Below are 25,168 nucleotides of genomic sequence, written 5' to 3'. Positions count from 1 at the left end.
TTCCATTACTTTCAATGGGAAAGTTCGCTTCAGTTTATGAACGCTTCAGTTTATGAACAGACTTCCGGAACCAATTGTGTTCATAAACCGAGGTGCCACTGTATTTCAAAAAGTGGATTGGTGGCGAGTTTTGGGATGGGGGGGGGGGCAAAATCTAAAAAAAATTTGACTTTTAAAACCTATTTTTAAAGGAAAATCACCAGAAAATTGACTTCCGATATGGGCTTCCATATGCCTGGGTTTCCCCAGACATTATAGCCGCTTTTCGAAAATTCTGCCCGGACACCATTTTCCACAGACAAATGCCAGCTGTGTCTGGGAAATTCTAGACATATAGCAGCCCTAAGAGAAGGCAAAGACTAAGCAACTAGAAAAATGTGAGTTGAAAAGCAAACGAATGCCCTCAATTGCAAAGGGGGATATTTTTTTTATCTCAGTCCACAACTCCCTCCTGGGAGGTGGAAGGAAGCAAATTCCATGGAAGGCAAATTGTTTCACAAAGCTCGCCCCCTCCTTTCCAGCTCAAGCATACAAAAAAAAAAAAACCTTTCATTTTTAGCAAGAAATCATAAACTGAAATGGACAGGGTGCCAGGAGACTGGCAGAAATCCTGCTGTTTTTAATTCTTTTTCAGCACCGGGGTGTGGGAGACCCGTGGTTCTGTTTGCAGGAAGAAAGGAATACAGGGGTTTGCCCTGTCTTATTGTCTTGCTACACGTGACTTAGAACACCCTCCACCCTTGCTACTTGACCCTTGCTAATTAGCCAGCATCTCCACACAACCACCCACCCCAACTCTCTTCGCAAAGCCAAAGCTTCCTTTTTGGGTTCTTCCTAGCTCTCAAAAAGCTGTCGCCTGTCTTCATCGGAAGCACAAAGACTTCTAAATCCCTCTTGGCTGCATCCGGCGCAGTGCTGTTAGGGAGACTATTCATACAGCTCTGAAATAACAGGAGTAAAAAAAAAAAAAACTCTCTCCTGATCCTCTCGAATTTGTTGTCAGGTCAGTGCCAAAGAAGGAAGAATACAAGCTGCATGTCAGGCTCTCGGAGCGCAACAGGTGTCTCCAGCTCCCCCCTCCTTCAAAGGATGCAGATCAAAGAGAAAAGCCTCTGCGATGGAAGCAAAGAGAAGGGCTTATGCAGGGAAGGAGACTTTGCAGAGATAAGTCCTCTCATCTCCAGGTGAATGATGAAAGCGCTTGCTTAATGTGTCCACAATCCAGCCTTCCCTGCCGTGCGAGATCCATGCTTATTGCTTCTCCGAAGTTTGGCAAGGGGTTTAAGGAAGCTGCCTGGGTATCACCTGTAATTCTGATGTAGTAGTAGTAGTAGTAGTAGTAGTAGTAGTAGTAGTAGTAGTAATGACAACATTTGCATCGTGCTTTTGAGAGTTCAAAAAGCACTTCAAATTAAGGTTCAGCCATTCTCTCCAGAGGACATTTGGCTCAGGAGGGCAACGCACAACAACTCTAATGGATTGTCCCATGGAAAACAGAGCTAGCCTTGTACAGTAGGCTAGTTTCTATAAGACAATATGGACTAAGGATGCTCAGCGGATACAGGATGCCCGATCCAGCAAGCTCTTCTTATGTTCTTCCTATGGAGAATAAAAGTCTCACGGTCTGTTTCTCTCTGCGGAGAGCTTAATGAAATTAAGAATGCGGTGGATGGCAGAAAGGCACCCCGAGCCGCGAATGATCTTGTTCAGATCTTCTAATCATGTGCATCCACCTCTGTTAAACTTTTATTTACCAGCTGCATCCCAAAGGAGAAGGCTCCATTCCTGGATTGGACGAGATTTAATTGAGCATGGCTGATTAGGTTGCATGCTCTTGAGATACCTTTTTTGCTTGCAAAAACACGGCCTGGGGTTGTTGCTTAAGCATGCAAACCTCACACCCTTCCTTGGTACTCATATTGGCTTTGAGCATCTGCTCACTGCTTTCCTTATGTGCTTGCTCGCGTGCGCGCACACCCCCCCCCTGTTACGCACTGCAGCTGCTCCTGCAATATCCTCCAGGTACACACGAAGTTGGGGCGCTTTTATTAGCCAGGATGGGCAAGGGGCAAGGAGACAGGTGGTTGGTTCACTCGTCCAAGCAGCCTGTCCACATCCTCGGAGGTAACAGATTGAAATTGATCCCATGAAACATGACAAGCCAGGGCTCCAGCACTCTCCCACCCCGGCCCTGCTCCCACGGTGGAGTCTACCTCCCTCCAAATCTGAGTGACTTTATCTCCAAAAAAACTTTGCAAAAGCATTGCAGGAGATATTGGGGTCCCTATCAGGCCCCGATGACGAAGGTGATTCGGATAGATTACGAACCACCTGGAACAGTCTCCTGCTGCTGTTTTCTGCAGATGCGATAGAAACGGTGAAGAAGGTCCTCTTTATCGTCGCCATTGCCACTTGGTAGGCTCGAAGTTGAGTTCTAGCCTGTGTTCGGTTGGATTCAGAATGAGTTTTCCGCCACCGGTGCTCTAGCCGTCTCAGCGACTGTTTCATCGCCCTCAGCGCCGGGGAAAACCACGGGGCTGTCCGGGCTCCATGCAATCGGAGAGGGCGCTTCGGAGCCAAACTGTCAATAGCCCTGGTTAACTCTACATTCCAGCGGGCCACCAGGGAGTCGGCTGAGAGGCCATCAACATGGGATAAAGCATCCCCTACCACTCTCTGGAAACCATTTGGATCCATTAAGTGGCGGGGGCGGACCATCTGAATAGGTCCAACCTCCCTGCAGAGGGGAAGGGTCGCGGAGAAGTCCAGTTGCACCAGGTAGTGATCTGACCATGGCACTTCGTTAGTTTCGCTTTTACTTAGTGTCAGATCACCAACATCCATAGAGGCAAACACCAGGTCCAAGGCATGTCCGCGGCTATGAGTTGGGCCAGACTCATTCAGGGACAGCCCCATGGAGGCCATGCTTTCCACGAAGTCCCGAGCGGCTCCTTGTAAGGTCGTGTCGGCATGGATGTTAAAATCCCCTAAGACAACCAAGCTAGGTGTCTCCAGGAGCACATCCGACACGACCTGAAGCATCTCGGGCAGGGAATCCTTGGTGCAGCGAGGAGGTCGGTACACCAAAAGGAATCCTGTACTGCCCCTATTGCCCAACTTCCAGAACATGCACTCAGAAAACTCGTTCTGACCAATAGGACGCCTGGTGCAAGTGACATATATCTCATGTCACTTGTTCTGCCTCAGCCATTCCTGGAAAATTTTGCCACTTGTCCTCTGTGTCAGCAAAACAGTGTGCTGCAGTGATTTTGATGGACAGCCAAGGCGCCCCTAATTTTCTGCAGCAAAGTCTCTCTCTCTCTCTCTCTCTCTCTCTCTCTCTCTCTCTCTCTCTCTCTCTCTCTCTGTGTGTGTGTGTGTGTGTGTGTGTGCAAAGCACTAGGAATGGGCAAATCTGTCAATATCGGTTTCTTTCAGCCTCTCATCTTCTGAAGTTCAGTTCTCCACATTCCCACAGCAGCTTGTGATTCTTCTTTGCACCCTCTGCACAAGCCCTTTGAGTGATATATGTACACATTTTTAGGCACACATTCCCCTAATGTACACATTTTTTTGTACACATTATTTGATTGGACATTGCAAAATTTGGAGCAGTGAAAATTACGAAGGAAGGCTGTGTTTCAGTTCTCATATCATTTTGGAAGGTTTGGAAGGTTAGCCTTTAAATGCAAACTGAATTAACCCCCCCCCCCATCTCAATCCTTTGAAGCTGGAAAAGCTGGGGAATGAATCTGGGACCTTTACACACACGAAGCATGAACTCCACTGTGAGTTACGACTCTATTCTTTTCCTTGAACTGAATTATTGGATTGAACTATTGAGAGTGCGTTCTGTTCTTTAGGTAGTTATGCCATGGGGAAGCTGGTAAGAAATGTACCTAGCAGGCAACAGAGGTCTTCAAAAAAAACCTGGAGGAGGGACACAGTGGTTGCAGTCCTGAATACCACCCATGAAATCATTACTGACAGCAAAGAAAATGCCAGGTCTCTGATCCAGATGTAAGGTGTTCAGAAGCTGGTCGCTATCAACAAATTGAGGTAGGATTTTAACATGTCCACAAGGGAGCTGCCTTCTTCTCCCCACTCAGGCTGCTCGTCCATCATGAATCATGAACTCCAACCTATTATTATTTCCACTAATTATGCACGCATATGATAATCTGCAACAATGCGCATTAATCTATGCATTTCGTGCACATTACTTGGCTGCAGAACTGCACTGCAAAATTTGGAGAAGTGTGAATTTTGAAGGATGGCTGCCTTTTGGTTCACATGATGCTCTCGAGGCTGCAAATCAGGTACAGCGGAGCCTCAGCTGTCGAACGCTTCGGAAGTCGAACGTTTTGGTTTTCGAACGCCGGCAACCAGGAAGCGAATGCTTCCGTTTTTGAACGCGCCTGAGAAGTTGAACAGCTTCCGAGTTGCATTTCTCCTCTTTTCAATGGGTTTTGCTGACCGGCAATTGCGCCTCAGTTGTCAAACGTTTCGGAAGTCGAATGGTCTTCTGGAACGGATTACGTTCGACAACTGAGGTTCCACTGTAGCTTTGTCTTTAAATGCAAGCTGAATTGAAGTTCTTCTACTTCCTTTGTTGTGTGTGTGTGTGTGTGTGTGTGTGTGTGTGTGTGTGTGTGTGTGTATTAGAGAATGTGCATGCCTATTTGAAATCTGTGCTGGCATGAAGGGCCTTCCATGGAGAGTTGATTCTGTTGCTGCTGCTGGAGGGGATGCCATTTAGCTGAAATAGCAGTGAAAGAGCATGGCGGGAATCCGCTCCAATCTAACAGTTCTGGGTGGATGGACAGACCTGTTTTGGTCCCCCCCCCCCCGGTCTGAAATCTCAAGACTGAGCCAGCCGCAGCGAAGTGGAAAAACCACGTCCCACTCCAATTCCTGCTTCTCATCCCTGGCAGATTTGCCTGGCTTGGCATGTGCTCATTTGAGAAACTCACCCTGCAACTGCAGTTCGGTAATGAACTAGGCTCCATAAGGCAGTCAGTTCTTTTCTTTTTTTAAAAACCACACACACAAAGAGGCATGGACACAATTGCTCGGGGAATATAAATTCTAAAGGGATCATGCAAACGCATGGACACAGACACACAAACCCTTCCCTAAACTCATCTGAAATGGGAGGGATAAAATCCCCCCCACCTCCGAAATGGGGGTTTAAATTTTAAGGATGGTGGCTCTTTTTTTTGGTGGTGGGAGAACAGGACACATCCTTTGTTTAGGGAAGCTTTTAATCTTTAAGAAATTAAGAAATTAGTGTATTTTAATAATTTCTGTTGGAAGCCGCCCAGAGTGGCTGGAGAAACCCAGCCAGATGGGCGGGATATAAATTTATTATTATTATTATTATTATTATTATTATTATTATTATTATTATTATTAGTTTGCAAGGGTTGGGGGCGGACGGAGAAGCCATGTCTTTTTAAAGTGGCATGATACTGCTTTAAACGTATTGTGCAGGTAGGGCCTGAGCTGCATAACAGATTGCAAAGTCTGTTGCACGAGTTTCTTTTGCTGCTACTGTTGTGCTAGATTCCTCTGCTGTGCGATATTAAAACTCACCCATTCACTAGTGCAAGATTCCTTGCTGGAGCCTTTTCACTAGTGGACAGAGAATGAGAACTACAACACACTCATTTTTAGGTATCAGGAGAAGACCTTCCCATTTACCTGGGTCTTTCAAAAATGCTGCTTGTTGTTAACCCTGTCCCTGCTGCTGTTTCTATCCTGCTCCTGCTGTTCTAAATGTCTGGCATGCCTGTAGCCTGTTGTTCTCTATCATGTTGCCTTGAACGGATTGATTGTCCATAAGGCATCCTTGGAAATTCTTTGAGCCGAAAAGGCAGGAAGAAAATATTCAAAAAATTTTTTAAAAAAAATTGAAAAAAACAACAACAGTGAGAAAAGGAACAAAATTGTGCATGCCCACACACAACTACAGCAGTAGCAGCAGCAGCAACAGCAGCACTCCTAAAATCCTCCTACATTCAAAGCAAGAGAACAATGGGAAAAACACCAGAGCTGGCAAATTGGCAGCTGTCATTTCCAAGTGTTACTATTTGATCACTCTTTATTATTGGAAAATGGGGACTCAGATATTTCACTCCTTCTTTAGCAAAAAGACATCCACCAGTGGTTCGTCCTTTCAAAATGCCATGAGCTGCACAGAAATTGCCGCGCCGTTCCCTCGTGGGTGAGCGGAGATTCAGCATTCTACCCAGACAGCCCAATCTTCCCAGCAGATCTATAATTTTTATTTAGAGGCTCCCAATGTGGTGCAGATGTATATTTAATGGAGAGGCTCATAAATAACAAAGCGTGGGGCCCTATCTATGAAGATTTAGAAGGGAAACGGTTTGACGCCTGCCCTATTAAAAATATATCTGTACAAAGTGCTTATAAGAAGAATAACACTCAACACTATCAAAGCAGCCTATGTAAGCACGGAACAGCTTAATCAATTCTCAACAACACCCCCTGGAAACTCAGAGCGGCGTCAGCTGCGATGCACAGCACCTGGGCTTGTTGGTCAGGGGGTGTTTTATTAAGATTCCCCAACCGTGCAAAAGCTGCTCCAGTTGAAAACGCGGAGCTGGCAACACTTCCCTGGCTTCCTATGCTGCCGGCTTGGCTTGCTGGGAACAGGGTTAGAAGGCATGACCATAGACACATGCCAGCAACCAACTTTGCCAGCGAAATAGCAACGGCAGGGGCATCCGTCAAGCTCAGCATAGGCGCTGTTTCTCCCGGTTAGGTAATCTGCCCATGGACACACTCAGCGATGCAATAGCTAAGAGGGCCGGCATAGGAAACCTCCAAAGCCCATTGCAAAGGCTCCCCCGGATCTCTCGGCTTCCTCTAATAATTCAGTGCAGCTGGAAAAAGCCTGCCGTGCAGTTTCTCACAGGCTGTTTTATTACACAAGTGGGTTTGCGCTGTTTGAATCCGACGATGTTCTCTTTGAAAATTGCAATTTTAAAAAAAAAATGCTGTGGGTTTTATTTTTTTAAAATGCTGTGGGTTCCCCCCGCTTTCTCCTAGGGCAGTCTAGGAACATCTGATGTTTGCAGCATTGCTGAAGCTGTTCAGATCTTCATCAGAGGCCCTGCTCAGAACCACGGAAGGAGAGAGTGCTCTTGAGCTCTGGTCCTGCTTACAGGCTTCCTGCTGAAATCTGGTTGGTGCCTCTGAGAAAAGGATGCTGGACTCGATGGGCCTTTGGCTCCTCATCCAGAAGCATCATTCTTCTTATGCTCTTACGCCCGGTGGCCCCTTCTTTTATGGTGGAGGTGGTGGTGCTGTGCCCGCCCACCAGCCACAGCAAGAAACGGGGCGGGGCGGGTGCGCCGGAGCGATCTCCGCACCACGGCACCAGGGCGCCCGACATGCTTAAGACGGCCCTGCCCGTTAAAATAGGGGTAGGCAACTGGTGTCCTGTGGGCAACATCTGGCCCATGCAGCCTTCTTGCCCACTTTTGGAATGTTAGCACATTCACCACCCTCGAGGTTAAAGGGATCTAGTAGCAGGTGGCCAATCAGAGTCGATGATGCCAAGTTAGATGGAGAAATAATCTGCCTTATTATAAGGCAACTTTCCGTGATCCTTTCAAATCAAGGCATCAGCTTGAGGGTGGTATTGCTCACCCTGGCTTTTGGTAGGATTTACCTTGCTTTAAAACTTTGCTGCTGCTGCTTTCAATTTGACTGCTTAAAAAACCCCAAACACCTCAATTCAATGCTTATTTTCAATTTCATTTTGCAACTGTTGTGTTTGGATGATATTGCTGCTTCAGTTTCTGCCCCGAGCCGCCTTGGACACTGCGGCAGAGAGGCATACTACGGTATATAAACAGTTTAGTTACATAATTTATACAATGAAGTTAACAGCAGCAACACCACCACTACACAACGGACACTCTATGGCTGTGCCCCTGATCAGGCCCTGGGATTGGAGGTTACAGAAGAGTAGGAAACAGTTAATGCATGTATTTGGAATGCTGCCACATAACATTGAACAGAAGTTTTGGAAGGAAAGGAGAAGGCAATTTGCTACCCAAGATCCATACTTTGCAAAAATGCCATTGTTTAGCAAGCAAGATCGCAGGAGTATAAAAAGCAGCTTTATATCAAGTCAGACCACTGTTCATTCGAGTTCAGTACATCTTACACAGACTGGCAGCAGCGCTGCAAGGTTTCAGGCAGAGGTGTCTCCTAGCCCTACCTAGAGATGCCTTGGTTTGAACTTGGGACCTTTTGCATGCAAAGCAGATGCTCTACACTGAGCTACAGTCCTTGCCTAATTGCATACCCGGGTGTCATCCCTCAGGCACAACAGATTTCAGCTCTGCCTAGGAAACTAAAATATTTCATAGCCTCAGGAAAGCCACTGGTCACAGAATGAGCAGAGGCAGGAGGAACATCTATTTTCAGGCTGCCAACTCCTTAATTAGACAGGCAGATAGATAGATGTTTAAAAACCCATCAATTTTATTTTGCAATAACTAAGAGGGCCAGCATAGGAAACCTCAAAATCTCACTGCGAAAGCTCCCCCAGATCCCTCAAGCCCCACATTGGGGGGAAATCTTGCATTGTAGAGGGTTGGACTAGATGATCGATCCTAGTGATCCTTTCCAACTCCACAATTCTGTGAATCAAGTTAGTGTTGGCAACACTGAGCTGGATAACCAATCATCTGACTTATTAAGGGGCAGCTTCCGTCATAGAAAATCTGCTTGGCTTGAGAAGGCCCCAGAATCTTAGGGTTGCCATATGTCCTCTTTTTTCCAGGACACATACTCTTTCTCATGGTTAGAGTCATCACAGTGATCCATAGTTAAAAGTAGAAGTCAGCAGATGTGTCCTCTTTTTTACTCTTCAAAATACGGCAGCCCAGATCCAATTTCCAGCATCTCCAGGCAAGGGTCCTGTCTGAAACCTTGGAGAGCTGCTGCCTGTCCGTGTGGACAATACCGGGCAAGATGAACCAATGGTCTACTTGTCATGAATCAGGTTCCCATGTCCCTGTGTCCTCAAACTGCTTTTCCTTCCCAGAGTTGAAAGCTGCTGCTTTCACGCCATGCAATAGTTATTTCAAATAAAGCTCCATATTTTCTTTGACGGGTGCTCAAATACACAGCTAGCATTACAGCCTCCTCTGCAAATGGGGAAAAAACGGAGGTCATCCTGGGGTCACATGTGCTCCAAAGGGCAAACTATCCAGCATGTATTCTGTGAATGAAAGTGACAGGGGAGCAGCTTTGCTTTTAAGAGCTGGGCTAATGATTTTCTTTTATTCAACGTCTGTGGAGCAACGAGGCTCTCCTCCCATAGAGGGAAGCAGCTTCAGAGAATGCACACCCTGCTAAAAAGTCATCCGCAGACCTTTCTGGTTAATGGTCCAGCGATATGAAACACACAGACCTGTGCAGTTGAGTCCCAACTGCGTCTCCGCCCCCATCGTTCATCCCAGACACTGAGGCCCAGCTCTGAGGGCCTTCTGGCGATTCCCTCACAGCGAGAAGCGAGGTTATAGGGAACCAGGCAGAGGGCCTTTTTGGTAGCAAAAAGGGGGGGGGGGCAACTCCCATCTCTTGCAGGGGCTCAATTAGTGCCAGCGCCTTCTGTCAAGAGTTTGGGTGTAACCTTTGACGCCTCCCTTTCCATGGAGGCGCAGGTTGCAGCCACAGCTAAGGTGGCATTTTTCCATCTCCGCCGTATCAAGCAGTTGGTCCCTTACCTCTCTCGCCCTGATCTGACCACAGTGATCCATGTGACGGTCACCTCCAGGCTTGATTATTGTAACTTGCTCTATGCGGGGCTGCCCTTGAAGCTGACCCAGAAACTCCAGTGGGTGCAGAATGCCGCGGCGAGGCTCCTTTCGGGGTCCCGGCCACGGGATCACATTCATCCAGTGCTTTATCAGCTGCACTGGCTCCCGGTGGAGTACAGGATCAGGTTTAAGGTGCTGGTTTCGACCTTTAAAGCCCTATGCGGCTTGGGACCCTCGTACCATAGCTGCCAAGTTTTCCCTTTTCTCGCGAGGAAGCCTATTCAGCATAAGGGAAAATCCCTTTTAAAAAGGGATAACTTGGCAGCTATGCCTCGTACCTATGGGACCGCCTCTCCTGGTATGCCCCGCGGAGGACCTTAAGGTCCACAAACAACAATATTCTGGAGATCCCGAGCCATAAGGTGGCTAGATTGGCCTCAACTAGGGCCAGGGCCTTTTCAGTATTGGCCCCCACTTGGTGGAACGCTCTTTCACAGGAGACCAGGGCCTTGCGGGATTTGTGATCTTTCTGCAGGGCCTGCAAGACAGAGCTGTTCCGCCTGGCCTTTGGGTTGGATTCAGTCTGACCCCTGTGTTTTCCTCCCTCATGGTTTGGATTTATGGACTACTTAAAAGGAGGCTGCATTTTAATTTTTAATATTGTATTTTAATCTGTATTTTAATTAATTGTTTTCTTTTCTTTTATGTCTTATTGTAGCCCAGTTTGACTGGGGAGGGCGGGGTATAAATATATTATTATTATTATTATTATTATTATTATTATTATTATTATTATTATTATTGTAGCACTGGCTGGGACCATGCTTCAGAAACAGCACCTGTTCTTCGTTCCTCTGCGAGCTCAGACCACTACACCTCTGCATGCCCCTTAACAGGCTAATAGCGCCCATCACACCTCTCCTCCTCTGCAATGTCCATTGCAAGATGTTCTCCCACGACAACAACAACAAAAACCAAAAGCACATGTTAGTGTATTAAAACCCACTAAGCATTTGGTATGCAATGGTGAGAATTCTCATATTTCAATGGTTTTTGCTAAGTACATTGCTCATTGCAATCCCCTGTGGCGGTCATAATTTACAAAGGAGCTAAGGATTGCTCATCTGTCTTGCAGTGTCTCGTGTCGGCAGAACTTTATTACCTTGGATAGGAGATTTTTCCCCTTGCGGATCTTTTCATGTGGCAAACTCTCTCCCCCCCCCCTCCGCTCAGTACATTAAATTCTCACTTCTCCTCATCCATCACAAATGTAGACTCTGGGTACCAGCTGGCTGCTTCTCAGCTTCAGGTGGAATAGAAGCGTTGGCTTCTTGTTTCACCGTGTTTCCCCCCCCCCCTTGATAATTTAATTGGAAATGAAATTAATGCTTTTCATGGTCTTTGTGAGGGGTGTGTGTGTGTGGATCATGCCCCCTAGTTTCTTTGCTATGGTTCAAGATGGCAAGGAACCCCTTCCTGGCCCTCGCTGCAAGACTTTCTAACATAGGAAGCTGTCTTATACGGAGTCACAACTGATGAGCCATCTAGCTCAATATTGCCGACACTGACTGGCAGCATCTCCCTGACATTTCAGACAGGGCCTCCACGGTCCTAGCAGTGAACTATGGCCCTTCCCCTAATAAGAAGTTGCCTTATACCAAGTTAGACCATTGGTCCATTTAGCCCAGTACAATGAATGGCAATGGCTCTCCAGAATTTCAGGAAAGGGGCATTCCCAGCCCTACCTAGAGCACAGCTGTCAAGTTCTCCCCTTTTTTAAAGGGAAATTCCCTTATGCTGAATAGGCTTCCTCACGAGAAAAGGGAAAACTTGACAGCTATGCTAGAGATTGAACATGGGACTCCTGAATGCAAGACAGGGCCTTCCTGTTGGTGGCTCCTTGCTGAGCTGTGTGCCATTTGTGCCACACAGCTTCTAAATGGGGAAATACTGGGTTTCGGGGAGGTGGAGATGCTTAGTAGTCAACTGCTAGTGAGAGCCAGTGTGGTGTAGTGGTTAGAGCAGGCACCCCCCAAACTTCGGCCCTCCAGATGTTTTGGACTACAATTCCCATCATCCCTGACCACTGGTCCTGTTAGCTAGGGATCATGGGAGTTGTAGGCCAAAACATCTGGAAGGCCGCAGTTTGGGGATGCCTGGGTTAGAGTGTCAGACTAGGACCTGGGAGACCCCCCCCCATGAAGCTCACTGGATCACTCCCTCCCTCTCACCCTAACCTACCTCACAGGGTTGTTGTGAGGGTAAAATAGGGAGGGGGACAACTATATATTCCACCCTGAGGTCCTTGAATGAGGGATATAAGTGGACATAAACAAACAAAAATTACACAGCCACTGGTTTGGGCCACCTGCATGAATTCAATCTTAATTGCAAAGAACAGAAGGAAAAGGACAGAGAAAAGATTGGGGTAAAATCAAGAAGTACTTGAAGCAGCTGACTGAAAATCTGAGGCATATGCATTCATGAGGGAAGTTGGTGATGTTTCATAAAACGCTTCACACAGCTGCATATGACGCCCTTGGGTGCTCGATTCCGTTTGGATCCTATTTCTGCTTCACCTCAGTTCTTCCATCCTTCCGTATTGGTAATGAGAAAGCAAAAGGTCGCAACGGCACCGCACATTTAAAGTACTCCTTTAACCACAAAGACTCCTGGGAATGGTAGTTTGTTACGGGTGATTAGAGGTGCCAGGAGACCCCTCACAGAGGTCTAATTCTTGGCGCCCTTAACAAACTACGCTTCCCAAGATCCTTGGGGGCAAGCTCTGCATGCTAAGAATGGTTTATTTGTTTTAAAACGTGTGATGTCAATGTGACCAAGACTTCCAGCACATCTTTCTGGCAGATGTCAGTCCTGGCATATTTATTTTTTAACAAGTTAAGCACAAACCGCTTCCAATACGGAGGCTGCTTAGTCATGCGCTTGCCGTGGTTTAAGCGGCACCTTGTCTTCAGGAGCTGACCCACATAAAAAGAAAACAATCCCCTCTGACAGGGTCTAGAATGTTCCTGTCATGGCGGGAAACGTCTGAGGGAGCAGCCCTGCGTTCTCCTCAAAGAGACGTGACAGATCTTGCCAGGGGAACCAGCGGCTGGAACTGGCGGGTTGCGAGCGCAGGCCAGACGTCGCCGAAGCAGAAGCCGCCGGCGAGAAAATGGCTGGCTGTTAAAACTGGGTCAGGTTCTGAGGGGAAGCATCCTAAACGTGTGCCGAAATCGTTGCTGATGAAACACGGACCCCCAACTGCACAAGGCATTTAGAGCATTATCCTAGAACAGTCATGATTCCCACCCAAGGAATCCTGGGAAGTGAGAGTTGTTGGGAAGGCCCCTAATTCCCCCTCACAGAGCGCCAATTCCCACTTGGAAGAGAGATTAATTGTCAATTTACTCTGAGAATTGTAGCTCTGTGAGGGGAACAGGGGTCTCTCCGAACAACGCTCAGCATCCTTAACCAACTACCCAGGATTCCTTGGGGTGAAGCCCTGGCTGCTTAAAGTGGGGTGCCATTGCTTTAAATCAGGCATAGGCAAACTTGGCCCTCCAGATCAGGCATGTCAAACCTGCGGCCCTCCAGATATTTTGCCCTACAACTCCCATGATCCCTAGCTAGCAGGACCAGTGGTTGGGGAAGATGGGAATTGTAGTCCAAAACATCTGGAGGGCCACAGGTTTGACATGCCTGCTCCAGATGTTTTGGGACTACAACTCCCATGATCCCTAGCTAACAGGACCAGTGGTCAGGGATGATGGGAGTTGTAGTCCCAAAACATCTGGAGGGCCGAGTTTGCCTATGCCTGCTTTAAATGGAGGTTTTTGGGGGGTGGTGGTGTCACAAGACTACACTCCTGAGTGGTGGGAATGGGGAGAGAATGGCCTGCACCGTTCCTTCCTCTCAGGCTGGTTTTCCTACTCAAAAATCACCCCCAGTTGCTTTTCTCCCCATGAGAGTAAATATATAACAGCGGAAGCCTCAGCAGCTCAGGCTCATTTTTGCATCGCAACAGCTCTCTCGTGAATATAGTACCATTTAAAATATCCTGGAGCACAACATGCTTTGAGACTGCTAGGCAGCAATTCAGATCTTCCTTCCCTTTGTGCCTCGCGAAAGAGAGACAAAAGTTCATCTTTCGGTTTGTTTCAAACTCAGTGCTCGGAACGAATGGTGCTTTAAACCCAGAATTGTTTAAACGGCACATATCACTGCCTATTAGACAAAAGACCCTTGTGATTAAAGTCCCGTGGAGAACAGTTTGACTTTCCGGAGCGAGAAAAGGACGTGCACCGATTCCAGTTCCCCAAGGTCGTCATGAACATTAGATCGGCTCAACTTAACTACCTCTTTTATTTGAGGACTTTACAAGAGAGGATCACGACCGGATCGAAGCTTCTCAGCTCAAAGAGTGCAGAGAAGGCGGTTCAAACGGAGGTGGGTTTTCACAGGCCCTACTACAGTACTTGCATACCTGCCAAGACATGACGTCTCTGGAGGAGCCATTCAGAGAGGGAAGGGAAAGACAATAGTGTCCTTGCAGTGGAGATGGTTGGTGTTCATTGGGATTGGAGGAGCGTAAAGTAGGAGGCTAACACTAGGTGGAGCCAGAGGCAATGATAGGCAGAGCCAACTAATTCTGGTTTTGTCCTCATCCTTCTCCCTACTGAGTTCTACAATGGGAACACTGAGATAGCGGAGGAGAAAGCGATGGACAGGACAACCCCCCTGGATTGGTTGTAACAAAAGAAGAAGACAGGTAGGTAGGTAGGTTGAGGGCAAGCTCATCTTGAGGGGAAACATTCCAGTTTCACGCTTTTTCAAATTTTGCAACATAGCTCTTAGCTTGCGATACAGTCCTCAGATCAGGAACCATATCTTAAGGGCGTAACAAATGCATATTTTAGGATTACAGTGGTACCTCGGTTTATGAACACAATTGGTTCCGGAAGTCTGTTCATAAACTGAAGCGTTCATAAACTGAAGCGAACTTTCCCATTGAAAGTAATGGAAAGTGGATCTGTTCCAGATGGTCCGTGGGGTACTTAAACTGAAGCGTTCATAAACTGAAGCGAACTTTCCCATTGAAAGTAATGGAAAGTGGATTAATCCGTTCCAGATGGGTCCGCGGAGTACTTAAACTGAAGCGTTCATAAACTGAAGCATGGGTGTAATTGGTTCCGGAAGTCTGTTCATAAACTGAAGCGTTCATAAACTGAAGCGAACTTTCCCATTGAAAGTAATGGAAAAGGAATTAATCTGTTCCAGATGGGTCCGCGGTGTTCATAAACCGAAAATTCATAAACAGAGGTGTTCATAAACTGAGGTTCCACTGTAATTAGGTTTAGAAATGCATAGGTTGAGATCTTTAGTTGCCTGTTCATTTCCGGGCCAAATTCAAGATGAAAAGGCATTCTCTTACATCTCAGATATCTTAAAGGCTGCCTCCGTCCCAACAGACCCTATTGGACGTGAAGATCAGCAGAAAGGGTACCCACCCTATTTGAATGTGGGACCTTGTGGGGAAGGACTAATAATAATAATAATAATAATAATAATAATAATAATAATAAATGGCAGCAGAAGAGTTGTATTTTTTTTGCAAACTGGACGCTGGTGCAGCTCTTTCAGCACTGGAGGGGAGACACTCAGAGGAGCACATTCTACTTAGCAACCTGGTCACTGCATTCTGAATTGATTGCAGCCTGCAAATGCTGTTCAAGGGCAGCTCTATGTAGAGCAGTTAAGCTTAATCAAACTGTATCTTAATTGAGGTTCCCACAGGCCAGGTTCAAATTGCCTGGGACGATTTTGCATTGCTCAGCCTGGCTGCTGTGTAATTAGCAGCTGTCAGTCCTGGCAAAGATATGGGCCATTCTTTAATTGGTGCGCAAGTCGCAAATGTGAGCTTAGATGTGATGCGGTTTAGTGGTGAGAGAGAGAGCCAGAGATTCTGCACATGCTCAGAAGCACTCTCCTGTGTTATATTCTTTCTCGCATTCTAGGGTTTGAAATCTTGGCGTTCAAAACAGACTTCCTGGGACTGATCAAGGGGGCCATTTTAACAGCTAGGGACTGGGAATGCTTGAGGAATTTATTCTTTGCTAGTTTTCAAAAAATAACAGACCTGATCTGCACCTGGGCTGATATACAGATCAGGGCAAAGTTATTCTTATCATATAATCATAGAATTGCAGAGTTGGAGGGGATCCCGAGGGTCATTTAGTCCAACCCCCTGCAATGGGTGGGCTTGAAACTCCAACATTCTGGTTAATAGCCAGACGCGCTGACCCATTGCGCCACAGGAGGGCACTTAGCTCCAGGTTTTATCCTTCTCCAGATTTTGTGAGGGAGGTCTCAGCTCAAGAGCAAAGCAAAATCCATATGAAAATGCATGTTTAGACATGTGTCTTTGGATGGAGGGGCATTTAGAAATGCACATTTTGCTCAAAAAGAAATTGCAAACCCGTATTTAAATGCAGGTGTTTGTGTATTTTTTAAAAACAACAACAACAACAACAACACAAAACTTCAGCAGAGCATCAAGGTCCTGGTACATGGTCCTTCGCCATGATTCAATTAAGCAGTCAACGAATAAAGAAGCTGAAACATACAAGATCAGAAGGGGCAGCTACAAGAAAGGCCCTGTCTTGTGTTCCAATCCGCTGTACCTCTTATAAATGTGGAAAGCCAAGCAGTCTTAAATGGTGGACAGAATCAAGGGCAGAATCATTTCAAGCTTTGCATGAGCCGTTCTGACGGTGCCTGCAGTGCCATTTGCTAAAAATAAAATAAAATTCAGAACCTAAAATATGCTTTCATTTGAAAGAGATCAATCTATAATTACTCTTTTTTTTTAAAAAAGGAAAAACCCTACCTTATGTCACTCAAATCAAATTCATGTGATTATTAAGACCTTTTTGGTCTTGGCAGCTGATCTCATCAGAACCAATTAAAGCTCCGTGCCATGGATCTGACCTTTGAGGCGAAGACTTTGAAAATGGCCGTTTTGCTTCTGCTTATCTCACCTAATAATTCCAAATTGCTGCACTCTCATTATAACGTTAAGTAACTATGCATGCCGGCTGCTTTGGCCAGATACCTGCTTTGAAGGAGAAAAGGAACTGGAGAGCTAGCTAAAATCCCAAATCCACATTAGGGCAATTCCTTTATTAGGCCTTGATTGCTATTCTCCAGAACTGTCCATCAGGCTAATTGGTAAACAAAAACATGTTTCTTACTCATAAGAAAGGATGGATTTTAACAGATGGATTTCCACCACACACACACCCCAAAAGGGGGAACCAATTCATAATACAGTGGTACCTCCAGTCACGGACGGGATCCGTTCCAGAGGTCTGGCCGTATCCCGAAGTTCCAGCAACCGGAGGTGTTACTTCTGCGCATGCACAGCACTAAAAAGCGTTTCTGCGCATGCACGAGCAGCGAAACCCAGAAGAAAACTTCTGAGTTTGCCACCTTTGCAACCCGAAGTTTACATTACCTGAGGGTCACGTAAGCCAAGGATCTACTGTATGTACGTCCTTCCCATCAGTCTTATCTGCAACCAAAAGTATGCAAAGCAACTAATTGGAGCCTCATTTGAATGTTAGCTACCTCCCCTTACTCTCCAGTTTAAGACTGTAATAAAATATTGACTCCATCCAGGGTTCTAATACCAGGCATTCCTCCCACTTGCACGCCACTATTTTGTTTATACTCTAGCCCAGCAGAGGTCTATTCATAAAACAGGCACAGCATAACAAGCATTAAAACCAAGTCTATGGAACAAAATACCCCCAACACACTCACCCATCGATAACCATAAAAACAATGGATCTTAGACCAACACTGTAAAATAGCCCGGAAGTCATATCTCGGTACAATGCAATTTAACAGCCCAAAGGTAAACAAAAGTGTCTTAACCTGGTGCCTAAAGGCTGTCCATGGGGAGAGCATTCCACAAATGGGGAGTCATTACTGAAATCGCCGATAGCACTTCCCTCAGAGGAGACACTTGGCATCAGGGGTGCCAACTTGAATAAAATATTAGAGGGTGGGTGGGCTGGTAAGCCCCGCCCCACATGGTCAATCACATGACACAATGCTCACACGTCATTTGAATTGCAATGCCCTCAAATATTTTATTGGGGGCCCTGTGCGGGAATCAAACCTGCGGCCTTTGTGTTATCAGCACCAACCTCTAACCAACTTGTAATCAGAAGAGCTTCCAATTATGATCATAGACACTAAAGCAGGCATCCCCAAACTACGGCCCTCCAGATGTTTTGGCCTACAACTCCCATGATCCCTAGCTAACAGGACCAGTCGTCGGGGAAGATGGGAATTGTAGTCCAAAACATCTGGAGGGCCAAAGTTTTGGGGATGCCTGCACTAAAGCCTTATTGGAAATTATTCAGAATGTATAAAGGTGTTCCAAATGTTTGCTGGGTGTGTGAAAAATATAAAGGGACATTTTTATCCTGCTTGGTGGGAAAAGGTAAGAAATGTCAGGTACAAATACAAACATTGATGCAGAAGATTTTAAATGCGAACACACAATTGAAAGCAGAAATTTTCCTGCTAGGAAATACAGTTGGATATACAATTAGAAACTGATTATGGAACATTGTTTCAATACCTGATCACAGTGGCGAGACTTCTATATACACAAAGATGGAAAGAGTCATCATTTCCTACCTTGGAGGAATGGTAGTTACAATTTTTTGACTTAGCAGAGATGGCAAAGTTGACGTGTTTAATCTGAGAGAAACCATTGTTGATATCTACTAAAGATTGGAAACCCCTTATGGACTTTTTTTTGCGTGAAAAAGAAAATGAACTTATGATATCTGGGTTTGAGGATTGAAGAATACATTGGTTTGTAGAAAGTGGAATTGTTGGGTGTTATCTTGAAGTTGGTGCTTTGAACAATTTCCTCTATATAGCTGACAGACGAAGGATCAGAAGCTCTCCTTTTTATTTTCCCCTGTTCCCTGCCCTCCTCTGTGTTTGCATTTTTATTTAGATTAGTTTCTTCTATCTTTGATTAAAAGATATTGGATATTTAATATTAACTTTTGTATATTTTCTCTATTGGGGGAAAAATGGGATTGGATGGATGTTTTGGGCACCCTGCAGTGGAGAATGCACCATAATAGTGAATGGGCAGCTACTCCACCAACAGCCAGCCTCTACCTGCTTGCCTTCCCACTTACAGCTAATCCAGGGGGTAACCCTAGCTGCCAGCTTCCTCCTGCTTAGTCTCAGGGTAGCCCCCATAGAACTCATCAAGGAGAAGAAAAGGCACAGAGCCAGAATTAGTTGGCTCTGCTCATCATTCACTCTGGCTCCCCCTACTGTTGGCCTTCCTGCTTTCTACCCTAGAAGCACCCAGGGGCACCAGTCGCCACAACTTTTAAAACAGCGGTGCGAACAGGCGTCAAGAAATGCAGCTGTCTGTTCTTCAAACCCTGATAGACACAAAGGCTGGCATTCTGTTTCTCTGCCTTACCAAGGGTGGATCTACACACAGGGGGGAAACACACAAGCTATAAATAAGTCAGAAATTAAATAGTTATAACAAAAGAAAAAAATCGCTATAGAAAACTGCATTAATTTATTTTGCTCTCCAGCGCCATCTGGTGTTGCATGTTTATAACACATTCAAAACACTGTGGGTTTTTTGGGATTTTTTTTTTACTATTGTAGCTAAGTCCCAAGACACCTTCTTGCCTCTCCAGAGAGGTCTCCCCACTCGTTGGAGGGGGGAAAGTGCCTCAACGGTTGCAGCTTTTGCAACCCATCTCAAATCACCTCCTTAGGGAGAGAAAAAAAAGTACTGTATTTTTACTTGCATAAGACGCCCCCGTGCATAAGACGCCCCTATTTTGGGGGACTCAAAATTTAGAAAATGAGGGGAGGGGATCCCCCCAAGTTGTTGAGCTTTTTGGGGGAGAGGATTGGCCATAGCTGTTGAGCTTTTTTAAGGGGGGATGGATGAAAATCGCTCACCCACCACACCAAAAATGCTGCTCGCACACGACACAAAAGCCACCTTTCCTCTGTTCCCTTGCCGATAAAAGCAGCAAATCGCCCGCCAATTGCCACAGCAACAGCCAGTCAACAGCAGCCCTTCCCACCAATAACAATCTTCGACTCGCAGCAGCAAACCAATCCCATGTCCCCACAATGCACTATCCATGTATAAGACGGCCCCCAATTTTTAACATGATTTTTGAATAAAAAAACCCTAGTCTTATACACGGAAAAGTACAGTATGTTTTAGCATGCGCTTGTGATTCCATTTTGGCCACGTGTAAAGCCTGTACTCAGAATGGCTTTGTTTGCCACGATGATAAACCATGAGTTTTGTTACCCTTTCAACCTGCTAAACCCCAACAGAAGGAAGAGCATACAGTTCAAACCACACGTTGACCACGGTGGGTGACAGAAGAAAAACGGTGCCAGGGTAACAGTGGTACACAAGCAGCACCCATCCCTGGAGCTGCCCTTGGGTGATGTAAAGCAAAGACGGCATCTCCTCACTATTAAATTAAATTATTAGAAATGCGCGCAATTTGCAACACCACACACACACACACACATTAGGCAATACAGTATTGGTGGAATCCTTTAAATCTGCTGTAGGAAGCAGTGTGGAAAATGCACATTGTTTGCAAAAGAAGACTTCAGCTCTCGTTATATCTTCTCCAAAGCAATTGAATCAGAAAGCAAAATAATAGACGGGAACAGAACCGGCCGTTGAACGCTCATTTAATAGTGAAATTAAAGAAGCATGAAAGATGAGGATAAATGTGGCGTTTTTCGCTCCCTCCGCAAGACCCCTCGAGAGCATGCTTCTTCCCTCGCCCCTTGCTGATCTTTGAAAAAAGCACGCCCGTGAGCATTATGCACATTACCTTTTGCTGACTCAGACCGCTTAGGTAAATCCAGTGTATCAAAGTTTCTGTCCACGTCTCCGTTCTTCTTCCCTGTGCACGACACAGAAGAATGAGCAATGAAAGGAATCAGCAGCACACGAGTAAACCTAAATCAGTCACTGTCGCGTCCAGAGAAGAAAAGAGGACAAATGGGGCACAAAGCCCAACATTACACAACATCATCGCATGCGTGCACCGTTTGCAGGAGAGAACCAGGCATGCAAAGGGAGCATTTGCCATGGCTTCACATTCCAAGGTAATACAGTGGTACCTCTACTTACGGATTTAATGCGTTCCGAACGCACATTCGTAAGTAGAAAAAAAGTGTAAGTCGAATCCCATAGGAATGCATTGGGAGAAAAAATTCGTAAGTCGAAGCAACCCTATCTAAAAATTCGTAATAGAATACAGTGGAACCTCGGTTTATGAACACCTCGGTTTATGAATTTTCGGTTTATGAACGCCACGGACCCATCTGGAACGGATTAATTCACTTTCCATTACTTTTAATGGGAAAGTTCGCTTCAGTTTATGAATGCTTCAGTTTATGAACAGACTTCCGGAACCAATTACACCCATGTTTCAGTTTATGAACGCTTCAGTTTAAGTACTTCGCGGACCCGTCTGGAACGGATTAATCCACTTTCCATTACTTTCAATGGAAAAGTTCGCTTCAGTTTATGAACGGTTACTCCACGGACTGTCTGGAACGGATTAATCCACTTTCCATTACTTTCAATGGGAAAGTTCGCTTCAGTTTATGAACGCTTCAGTTTATGAACAGACTTCCGGAACCAATTGTGTTCATAAACCGAGGTACCACTGTAAATCCTATCTAAACCGCATCCAAGATGGCGGACGGAGCTCCGTTCGTAAGTAGAGTTATTCGTAAGTAGAGGTACCACTGTAAACACATATTTTTATGTACTGGCTCGGGAGACTTGCTGCAATGTCAGCCACCGGGCCTAATCCTAAATTTGTTTCACTTCTTTATTTATTTTAAAAGTTAGTTATTTATTCGTCCTTTTCTCTCTCTTTTTTTAAAAAAATCCTGCCCTTTCTTCCAAAACGGAACCCAGGTGGCAAACACACCACAACAAAACAATAAAAAACATCTAAAAACAAAAGGCCCCAGCGAAAAAACAGAACAAAACAACTATTCAGGAAATCAGTGACCATTATCTGGGCCTCAAAGAATTAGTGGGGGGGGGACACTTCCCTCAAATATTTTTGCTACCAGGAAGAAAAAGCTAAACCAGGCACCCCCAAAGTGCGGCCCTCCAGATGTTTTGGCCTACAACTCCCGTGATCCCTAGCTAACAGGACCAGTGGTCAGGGATGATGGGAATTGTAGTCCAAAACATCTGGAGGGCCGAAGTTTGGGGATGCCTGAGCTAAACATTACCTCTTCTTCCACTTAAATAACATGATACACACAGAAAAATGCAACCAGTTCCTTCAAAGCCTTCTCAGAGTACAGTCTTCAACAACAACAACAACAACAACAACAACAACAACAACAACAACAACATATTACTATTTATACCCCGCCCGCCCATCTGGCTGCGTTTCTCCAGCCACTCTGGTTCTCCAGCCACTCAGTCTAGTGTTTTTAAATGTGTGTTGGTACGCTCTCTATTCGCAAGAGCAAAGTTTTAAATCTGAAATTGACAAATGTGAATGTGCAGGTCTGATAGATTCCAGGGCATGTTTACACTACAAACACAAACCAGTTTCAAACTGGCTCAATTGCCGTTGCCTCCGAGTCTAACACATGGGAAGAACATACTTTGGTGGAATTCTAGTAGATATCTTTGACCAAAATATCCCATGGCCCAATGTTAAACATCTAATGTGGGGGGGGGCATTTATGGGGAGGTTCATCTCCCTGCTTGCATGATGTCTCTGATATATTTCCATGATTATTAATAGTGTATTGCATTTATATTCTGCCTTTTTCCTGCAATGGAAACAGGAGGTCTGATCACAGATTTTCAATATTTCATACACTTTAGCTGTCGTGTTTCAAGACCCGTTAAATCCAACCATCACTTTTTAACCAGACAACTTGGCTAACAGAGTTTGTTTGTGTCTGTCGACAGAACAGGCTCGATGTCAAAACCAAAGTCGCTTCCCCACCCAACTGGCCTCTCTTATTCGCTTTTTGACAAAAACTTGGCTAGGGTCAATGATAGCAATCTGAAGAGGATTCCCAGATCCTTCGTTCTTATTTGTTTTTGTTTCTTTAAGACCACTCAAAACAAGACAGCAGCACCCTGCTTTGGGAGACAAACAGCACAGCAAAGAGGCAAGACGTCAGCTGCTGGGACAGAACACCACAATTTTTCTTCTTCTGATGACAGCTAAGCCCATATGCTTCTCTAAGAAGAGGACTCTTAACTTGTCACTTTGGAAATGACAAGAATTCATGGCAGAAGGCAAGAGAGAGAAAGAAAGTGAGAACTTAGAATGCAAAAGTGGAGAACATCACACTCCCCCTGAAACACACACTCTGTTTTCTCCACAAAACAATGCCTGGTCTTACTACCCTGCAGATCCTTATGCTCTTTTTCTCTGCTTCAACACCTGCCCTGTTTCAACTCCCATGACAATGCCTTTGCTCCTTGTTAAGGGTGTGCGTGGTGAGGAAGCATTGATTTCCATTCCAACCCATGTTCATTGCATGCAGTGCTGTTTCTGTTCTGCTGCATTTGGCTTCCAGCAACAGCTACGCTGTCCACTTGGGTGGAATTTTACATAGTTAATTGCAGGGGGGTGGAGAATCTGTGGGATGCCAGATGTTGCTGGGTGACAACCCCCACTATCCCTGGCCTTTGGCCATGCAGGCTGATGGGAACTGCAAGTCGAGCAACACCCGGAAGACCACCGATATCCCTTCCCTGTGCTCTGCTGCTGGTAAATGTACAGCAGTTGGAGATCCCTCCCTCTTGGATGGGTTGAATGTCCCATCCAGTCTTTGCCTTCAGCTGGGGCCTGATCCCGGGAGCTAGAGGGTAGAGTGGCAGAGCTGGAATGCAGATGCAGGCAACAAGCGATGATGTGGGGCAGGAGTTCAGGACCCCCCACTCAGCAGGATGAGCAGAAGGGTCACCCAAAGGCAGCTGGACTTGCTCACCATATACTGAAGCAAGCAAAATGGTACACGTTACTAAGGTGGGGGGGGGGCGTGGAGAAGAGAAGAGAATTTGAAGTAAGCGAAGACCATCACCCCATAAGACCATTCAATCCAGAATTTAAAATTACCTAACTCAGGGGTAGGGAACCTCAGGCCCGTGGGCCAAATGCGGCCCTCCGGGTCTCTATACTTGGTGCTTGAGTTTCTCCATAAGCCACGCCCCTTACCACCCACCTGTGAGGGTTTTTGCCTGTAGGGAATCTCTTCTGGAATGGTAATAATGCCTCTTGCAACGGAAGTGCGCAGCTGTGCTGAGGCAGTGTGTTCGCATTGGTGTAGCATGGGGGGGGGCAGAGGGCTGGTTGCCCCCGGGCGCAAAATGGTTAGGTGTGCAAAATTTCAACACCTGGTGCTGCGTCGATACCACTGCACACTTCCATTGAAAATGATTTCTCGATGTGAACCAGGAAGTGACCCCTCCAGACAATAGAATGCCTCTTCATTTCTTATCTCTGTCCTGCGTGATGCGGACGCCGTTAGGCAGTTGAATGTGCATGCGTACTTCATCCGTTTCCCAACCACTACTCTGTGTGGCCCCGGGCACTGGCAACCCACGCTATGCCACTAAGTGTGTATGTGTAGAACCAAGCGACTTTTGCATGGTTGAAATCTAGCCTAATGTACAAAAGGAAGTACATTGTGCCATCCATGTTTCCCTCAGGCCCCACCCGCCCCTGGAAAGCTGTCCATAACCGAATAAGGCCCTCAGTAAGATAAAGGCTCCTCACCCCTGACCTAACTGCACCTCAGGATATAGTATTTTGGAGGAAGACCAACATATCAGCAGCTTACCTTCCAAGTCCCAGACTGCAGAAACCAGGACCGGCAGCCGTGTGACACCAGAAGTTGCGTTGACGTAACTTCCGGTGTCGTTTTGCCCTTCTATGGGCACCAAAAATGGCCGGCGGCGGCTTCAAAAGTCGCTTCTACGCATGTCAGGAAGTGCGTCTGCGCAACTTCCGGTGTTGCTCCGCCCATCTATGGGCACCAAAAATAGCCACCGCCTACACCGGATGTCGCATCTATGCACTTCCGGACATGCGTAGATGCGACTTTTGAAGCCGGCGGCGGCCATTTTGGGTGCCCATAGAAGGGCAAATCGGAAAGAAAAAAAATGGCTGCCGGCAGGAGAAAATAACGGAGAAAAACGGGAGATAAGGTGATACGGGGGACCACCGGGAAAAGGTAAGTAAAAACGGGGGTTTCCCGGGGAA

At 46.1% G+C, this 25,168-nt stretch overlaps 1 protein-coding gene across 42 annotated transcripts in view; it reads right to left on the bottom strand.

The window, feature by feature from the left end:
* Window positions 1-25,168, bottom strand: part of ARVCF (ARVCF delta catenin family member) — a 552,351-nt gene that overhangs the window by 44,686 nt on the left and 482,497 nt on the right. For 29 of the 42 annotated variants that reach the window (XM_035098127.3, XM_035098131.3, XM_035098129.3 and 26 more), the window contains one exon: window positions 20,738-20,809. The exons of the other annotated variants lie outside the window; for them this stretch is intronic. In XM_035098127.3, coding sequence (XP_034954018.1) covers window positions 20,738-20,809 — 72 coding nt within the window. The remainder of the gene's footprint in view (window positions 1-20,737; window positions 20,810-25,168) is intronic. 42 annotated transcript variants of the gene reach the window in all.

Source organism: Zootoca vivipara, chromosome 16, assembly GCF_965207765.1.
Source record: "Zootoca vivipara chromosome 16, rZooViv2.hap1.1, whole genome shotgun sequence".
Taxonomy (NCBI): Eukaryota; Metazoa; Chordata; class Lepidosauria; order Squamata; family Lacertidae; genus Zootoca; species Zootoca vivipara.
The sequence above is the reverse complement of the archived record's forward strand: the minus strand, read 5'-3'. Positions and strand labels throughout refer to the sequence as shown.